Source organism: Orycteropus afer, unplaced genomic scaffold, assembly GCF_000298275.1.
Source record: "Orycteropus afer afer isolate SDZICR_OR568_19922 unplaced genomic scaffold, OryAfe1.0 scaffold00089, whole genome shotgun sequence".
Classification (NCBI taxonomy): Eukaryota; Metazoa; Chordata; class Mammalia; order Tubulidentata; family Orycteropodidae; genus Orycteropus; species Orycteropus afer.
The window spans coordinates 2337013-2345003 of NW_006921676.1; the positions used below are offsets into that span (position 1 = coordinate 2337013).

Below are 7991 nucleotides of genomic sequence, written 5' to 3' on the forward strand. Positions count from 1 at the left end.
GTAAACTGTGGTCAATGTCATGAGACAAAGTATATGTGAACTGCTGTATGGAAAGTGAATTTGCTCTGTAAATCTTCACCCAAATCACAATAATAATAATAATAATAATACCTCTAAAAATTTTTTTTAAAAAAGTCTTAGGACATTGCCAAATGTCCCCTGGGAGAGGGTGCAAAATTGCCCTTGTTAAGAACTACTAGTTTAGGGGTTGCCTGGCCCTTGTGTGGTAGTAGAATTTTTCTGGTAGCACACAGCCGACAGCCTCTTCCCTTCTTTTCTGATCACAGTACTTGTATTGCAGAATGCCCCTTTCCTTAGCTCTGTAAAATTGAGGCCTATTACAGTGTATTGTACTTACAGTACAAAGCTATCCAGAATGAGTGTTATTGGAAACACATGGATTTTTTTCTTCATCGAGTACTGCAATGAAAAATCCTCTATGTTACTGTTTAATTGGTCAGTGGCGGCTGTTTGTCAATTTGCCAGCAGGTTCTCTCTTAACTGCTGTCGTTTGATGTTGCTGAAACATAAATGTAGAGTGAGTGAGTTGCCAACATGTTATTAAGTCCTCTACAAAAAGTTTTTCAATGTGCTAGTGCTTCGGGCTTTTGTGCCTCTATTGATTGACTCAAATACTAAAGAAATCTTTGGCATAGGGAGCCCTGGTGAGAAAATGTGGCTTCTAGTAGGAAAATTGTTGAGTATTGACACTGGGACAATGGGTAAGATTTTTGTTTGGTTTTCCTCTAGCACAGAATTGGCCTTTGACACAGCTTATTCAGCTGAATGGGTGTTGGCCACCCCTAAGGCAAAGGAAGAGAAATCCCTGTGGCCACTGGTATTTATGAAACAGTACCCATTAGAGAAACCCAGGAAATGGAAGAGAACATCAAGTAAAGTTTCAGAGTTGTTCAACAGACTTCTTATTGCTAGAAACAGGAGATTCTCAAGAGTTCTATTTGCATTTCAGAGCTAGTCATTGTTTAAGGCTGAAGTTGGCATATGGCTTTTGGATGGGCTGACTGACTTCCAGGGCATGACAGGAGCATCCCACAATGTTAAATGGATAGTATTTTATGCCCTTGAATTATGTTCTGGACCAGATTTCTGCATGCAAGAAAAAGCTATGTGTTATGAGTGTAAGGTCTGCAAAGGTTGGGAGCAACCATTTAGAACTTTCAGTGCATTGGGGACCAAGGTCCTAAGAGTGATATTTTGATGGACACTTGAATGTACTACATTCCATGGCCAAACTCTCTGTCTTCTGGATGTTATAAATGCATGCCATTGTGTCTGAGAGCTACTTAGAAGGATAAACCACCACAGTCAATGCAGATCTGTCACAACTTGAAAAACTCTTGAAGTGTGTGTTGTGAGGGTTCAGTAGATTAAGAGAGGGTTACTTTTCATTGTTGGAAATCCTGATGCTTTTTAGACTAAATTTCACTGAGAAATACCACCCAATGGAAGTAAATTCAACAGTGTGGCTAAGAGCATTCCAGAACCAGATTTCCTGGACTCGGATTCTGCCTGTCTTTACTTATGTAATGCTTCTGTAGCAGAAATACCACACAGTGTTGTTGTTGTTGTTGTTGTTGTTTGCTGTCGAGTTGGCCCCGACTCATAGCGACCCCTCCTTGGGTTTCTGAGGCAGTATCTCTACGGAAGTAGGATTGCCCAATCTTCCTTCCGAGGAGTGGCTGGTGGGTTTGAACTGCCAGCCTTCTGGTGAGCAGTCAAGTGCCTTAGGCACTATGCTACCAGAGCACACAGTAGGAAGCTTTAAAGAACAGAAATTCATTTTCTAGCAGTTCAGGAGGCCAGAAGTCTGAATTCAGGTTGTTGGTTCTAAGGGAAGTTCCTTCTTTGTCTCTTTCAGCTTCTAGTAGATACTGGTAATTCTTAGCATTCCTGGCCTTGTAGGTGCTTATACCTCTGTGGTCACATGGTGTCTGACTTCCCCTGTGTGTATTACTCTCCGTTTCTGTTTTCTCTTCTTATAAGACACCACTCAGAACCAGTCTACTCCAGTATGACCTCATTAACAAAGCAAAAGAAAATCCTGTTTCCAAACAGGGCCACATTCACAGGCGCAAAGGTTAGGACTTCCAACATGCTTTTTGGGGGATGCAATTCAGTCTTTAACACTGCCCTACCACTTATAGGTGTGAGGATTTGGGCAAGTTACTTTATTTCTTTGTGCCTCAATTCCTTCATCTGTAAATTAAGATAATGTTAGCATCTTTTAGACACAGAGTAAGTTAGTCTATGTGAAAGGCTTAGGATAGTGTCTGGGACCTAAAGTGCTATTTAAGGGTAGATTATTATCTCGACAGTTATGTAGACCCTTTTGTCTCACCTGGGCCTTGGAGAATGTAGATTCCTGGGACAGGGTATCTAATCCTTTTAAATGTGTTCCACTTTCAGGGCATTCTGTACACATAGCAACAGAACCTAACCTAACCAGTTGCTATCTAGTCAGTTCTAACTTATGGCCACTCCATGTGTGTCAGAGTAGAATTGTGCTGCACAGGGTTTTCAGTGACTGACTTTTCAGAAGTAGATTGCCAGGCTTTTCTTCTGAGGTGCCTCTGGGTAGACTCGAACCTCTAACTTTTTGGGTAGCACTTGAACACATTAACTGTCTGCACCACCCAGGCCCTTCAAGCACAGAGAGCTCCTTGAAAATCCTACACTCTTCAGAGTAAATTCAACCCTCAGCAGTGATAAAGGTTATGCTATGTAACCAGGCATTTTATTTTGTTTTCAGACTATTTCCCAACTTCCCTATGGAAAAGCCCTCTACAATTATGAAGGGAAAGAACCTGGTGACCTCAAGTTTAACAAGGGAGACATCATCATCCTGCGACGCAAAGTGGATGAGAACTGGTACCATGGAGAGCTCAATGGCAACCACGGCTTCCTCCCTGCCAGCTACATCCAGTGCCTCCGACCCTTGCCACAGGCCCCACCCCAGGGCAAAGCACTTTATGATTTTGAGATCAAAGACAAAGACCAAGACAAGGACTGCCTGACCTTCACCAAGGTAAAGTGAAACAACCATTGGCACACACGTCTCCCAATCTTTGGTTCTTCTGGGCCACTTGCAGCCTCTGTGAATACATCCTGTTCACTCACATCTTTTTCTAGCCAGAGAGAGAATCTGGAGGTTAAGCACATGGGCTCTAGGGCCAGGGTTTGAGTTCTGACTCCTTTCTGAGACTTTGGGGAAATTATTTATCTTCCATGTGCCGTAAATAAATGGGGATAATAGGAGGATGATAGGTTTTATCCACTTTATAAGGATTTTATAAATGAAATTAGATGGCACACAGCCTGACATTACTCTGCCCAAGAACTGACACATGGTAAGAGCTTGAAAAATATGAGCCACTGTTAGCATTAATAGCTGGTCCCTCCATTAACCTGAGTCATGGAAATTACCTTCTGGTTTTTAAGCAGCAGTGATTCAGGTGCAATGGAATAAAAAAATCACGTGATCCCTGTGAGTGAGGGCTTATCAGAGGAAACTGCTGCAAAGAGCCCATCCAGCTCACACAGAAGTAGGTAGTCTGACCCAGAAATCTGTGTAGTCATAGTCCTGTCTTCTAAGACACCAAGAGATAGGATGAAACAACATGTATTTAGAGCCATTTGAACTGTCCAGGTCAAACTTGCTAAGAGGGACCAGTGGTTGGTAACAAACTGAATATTATTTATCTAATATGAGTTGTCCTAGTAGATTTGAGTGGAATACAGAGGGCTTTCCTGGCCCTTGGGGGTATGAAATGTTAAAGAAAATAGAGGTGACAGCACTTAAGCATTGATGGTCTCCTTCTCTTATGACAGTAATAGCAGTTTCCATTTATTAATCATCTGTTAAATGCTGAACTGTACTAATAACTTACATACTCTCAGTTTATCTTCATAACTGTCCAAGGTTTAAGGGAAGTAGGTAGAGCCTTGTGTTCCCAATGCTGGAACCAAAGCTTAAAGAGATGAAGTAATCCAGAATTGATTGATTCCGACTCTCCTTTCTCCTGTCTTTTGTATCTCCTCTTTCCTTCCCCCAGCCCTGCCCCACTCATTCTCTCTCATGAACATACACAGAGTTGTAAATAACAGAGCTAGAATTCTAACCCAAATGTCTGACCTTAGATCCCACGTTCTTGTACTTCCCTCCACAGTGAACTGTTCCTTTACATCAGGCCCTCAAGTACCTCAGATGCCAAAAGGCCATTGCTACTTTCTCTATTTCACAGTCAAGCATCAAACGGTCATCTGCTTTATGCAGAATTTGGCTGTGGATTTTTGGATCATTGATAGGGCTGCAGAAGTATAATGTACACCATTTCTGAGCAAAATTTGCATGTCCAGGTGGATTTCAGCTGCAACCTTATTAGGATCTAACCAGGATATCAAGTAACTTTGAAAGTGAAAATGAGCAGAGTCATTTTAAGGTAGAAAGAAGTGGGACCTACATCCTTGATAAGGCCTGAGAATCCCAGAATGTTTACATCATTCTCCCAGCTTCTGCTCACATGTGCATTCTCTATGCTGCTTTCTGGGTTCCTGGCAGTAAGTCTGCAGCTCGGGCTTCCTGCGGTGCTGCCAGTGTGAGCCGTGCTCATGTCTGCTATTTATGTCTTGTTCCATTGTTCAGCCTGACAGTGAATAATCTATTTTCCATTCAGAGATTCACCTCTTTCTTCCTTGCTTTCATCAAGGTGTTCTGATGCTAATTTCAATTGTCATCTGGCTGCTGATGCTTCCTAGGAAGCCGGCATCCAGGCCTCCCTCTTTCTTTGTCTGAGGGCCAGAGTAGTAGGCTACCAGGGATGTGATTTATCACAAAGATGAAACACCAGCCTTGCTCGCTTCTCTGCTGAGTGGACTGTTGAGATCCTTCCCTAGAGAGAAGAACCTCCTGGGGAACCGTGATGCTCTGTGCTATGACTTGTGACTCCAACCACCCTTTTGGTTGGTTCTCTGGTTAGGATCTTACTAAAGACACAGGCCATGCAGTTCTCCTCCCCATTGGACCTTCAGTTTCTTCCTACCTCATTTGGCTCCTGTGGCACAGACAAGGTCATCCTCATCAACATGGTTTTATAGTAAGATGCTCTTGGGGATTCAGGTGACTCATTTTTCACTGAAAGGTTACAGATGATTAGAGCCTCCTACTTGACTGCTAACCAGAAGGCTGGCAGTTCAAACCCACCAGCCACTCCTCGGAAGGAAGGTTGGTCAATCTACTTTCGTAGTGATACTGCCTCGGAAACCCAAGGAGGGTCGCTATGAGTTGGGTCTGACTCGATGGCACATAACAACAACAATAACAGACAGGCCCAACTCCTGGTATAAGCAAGTCCTGCTGATCCTACCACCACCAGAACCTTACTCTGTTCTGCCAGCTTGTGCCTAGAACACTCTTCATTCTTTGGGTAAAGAACAGAACTCATTGGAAAAAAGGACAAATGGGCATTTGGCCCATTTATCCAACAAAAATGTATTGAGTCCCAACTCTGTACTGGGCACTGTGCTATTTATAGGAGATGCAGTGTTGAACAGGCACACTAACTCCTGGCCATCCTGAAGCTTGTATTCCAGTGAGAGGAATAGGCATTAAGCAGGCCAGGAATTAAATGTGGAAAGGATAATGCCAGAGAATAAAGAGCTATAGTCCACCAGAAGGTGGACTATGTGTTCTAAAATATTTAATGATAAAATTTAATATTTGATATTTCAAAAGAAATATTAAAATAATCCTCACAGGACAAATTAAAATTTTGTTAGGCTTCTGAGATTTATTTTGTGATTGGTATTGTTTTAATTTTGAGTTTTTTTGCAGAGGGTACATGATCTTTTTAGTGCTTAGAGCTTATGAAAGTCTACATCTGTTACTGTGAGTTGACTGGGCATTAGTGCTGTGAGGTTGGGATGATCATGGAAGGCCTCTTTGAGAAGGCACTATTTGGGTTGAAATTGAATGTGGCAAAGAAGCCAACCATATGAGGATCTGTGGATCTCTTGTTATGAATGCAGTGGCTGTACCCACAGGTGTCTGCTTGGGAAGTGTTATCACAATACACCCAACTCCTCACTTATTGATGTGATTAGGTTCCAAACATGAGGTCATTATGTGAAAATTGGTGTTATGTGAGAATGGAGGATGACCAACCACTTTTAGATCACAAAATGGAGGATGTCTATATCATTACCTAACTGCCAAATCACATCATTACATAACTGCTAAATTATAACTACCACATTACGTCATTACATAACTACCACACCACTGAGACACATAACTTTAACTGTCACAGGCAGTGTTACTCTCACCTAGCACCGGAACATTTTTTACTGCCAGATGTACCTCATTAATGTGCAAAAAAATCAGATTTGTTTACTATTGTCAATGAATGTGAAATATCAGATAATGAGGTAGTCAGTAAGTGAGGAGTAGGTGTATAGTTTTTAAAGGGTTTAATTTTCTTTATCCTGTGGATTAATTTGTAGAGTTAGAGGCCCATGTCTTTGTGATTCCCAAAGACAGTCTTTCTATGACACCTCTTACCATGTTCAACATAACCTTTTCAATAATACTCACTTTTTCCTCTTACCTACTGTATTAGTCTCCTAGAGCTACCATAACAAAGTTTTGCAAACTGAGTTACAGAAATTTATTGTCTCCCAGTTCTGGAGAAATCCAAAACCAAGGTATTGGCAGGACCTTCTCTCTAAGAAGGCTATAAGCACAGATTGCTCCTTGATGTGTTCTAGCTTCTGGCAGTCTCTGGCAATCCTTGCCATTCCTTGGCTTTTAGATGCATCAATCACTCCAGTTTCTGCTTCCATCTTCACCCCTCATATTGAATTAGGACTCATCCTGTTCTAATATGGCCTCATGTCAACTGGTAACATCTTCAAAGACTATTTGCAAACAAGGCTATGTTCACAGGTAGTGGGGTGAGAACTTCAATATATATGTTTGGGGGAACACAATTCATTTCATAGCATGAATATAGGGCAAAGTTTGGTTAGGGACAAACTATTGCCGGATACCACTCCCACCTCTATTACCTGCCCTATTCTATTTGCATCTCTCCCTTCTACACTTCTGTAAATATAGACTCCAAAGGACATAGATGTGACTCTTTTCTGCTCAATTTCTATTTTCTGTTTCTGGTACTTCTTACTTGATATTTTTCTTCCACTGTATATTTGACCCAACTCATTTTCCTCATGCTCGGAACATGGTTGAAATGCACATGGCTAGTTCAGTTTAACAACTTTCATTTATATCACACCTCAAGTGACCAAATGGTTCTTTTAGGATCGTTTGGTTTGTGCCAGCTTGACTTTGGCTCCAAGGAACTTTTTTTTTTTTTTTTTAATGTTCTGAAGCTAGCAAAGAAAGCAGGAGTTTCTAAAAAACCACTGATGGTACTAACTTTCCTTAAAAAAAAAAAAAATCATTGTGGTGACATTAATGAACTTTAAAAAGACGTGAAGCAGGTGGATCAAAGCAAGATTTTTATCTTTAGTGTTGGCTGTTCAACAGTCCTGACTGTTAAAATGGCATTAATTAAAGTCATTCTAAAACCACAGTCTTTGTTATATTTAAGGAGGGAATTAATAATTACAGCAGCAAGAAAAAGCATACTTTATAACTTCTTAGTCCCGCTTGAAAAATCTAAGCATGTGAAAATAGAAAGACAAAAGACAAGAAGTGGGAGAAAAAAAAAAAAAAAAAAACCTCACTGCCATTGAGTCCAACTCATGGCAACCCCCATTGGGTTTCTAGGGCTGTGAATTTTTTTTTTTTTTTAATTTTTTTTTTTTATTAGGATTTGGGTGAAGATTTACAGAGTAAATTCACTTTTCATACGGCAGTATTTGTCTCATGTCATTGACCAAAATTTACAATGCAGCAGCTCCCCTCCCACTTCCTCCCCATAGTTACCTCCTCCCAGTGTCCATCCCTTCAT

General features: G+C 41.1%; 1 protein-coding gene across 1 annotated transcript in view; it reads left to right on the forward strand.

Annotated features, from left to right (window-relative positions):
* Positions 1-7991, forward strand: part of SH3RF3 (SH3 domain containing ring finger 3) — a 643685-nt gene that overhangs the window by 382753 nt on the left and 252941 nt on the right. The window contains exon 2 of the mRNA XM_007942370.1: positions 2771-3046. Coding sequence (XP_007940561.1) covers positions 2771-3046 — 276 coding nt within the window. The remainder of the gene's footprint in view (positions 1-2770; positions 3047-7991) is intronic.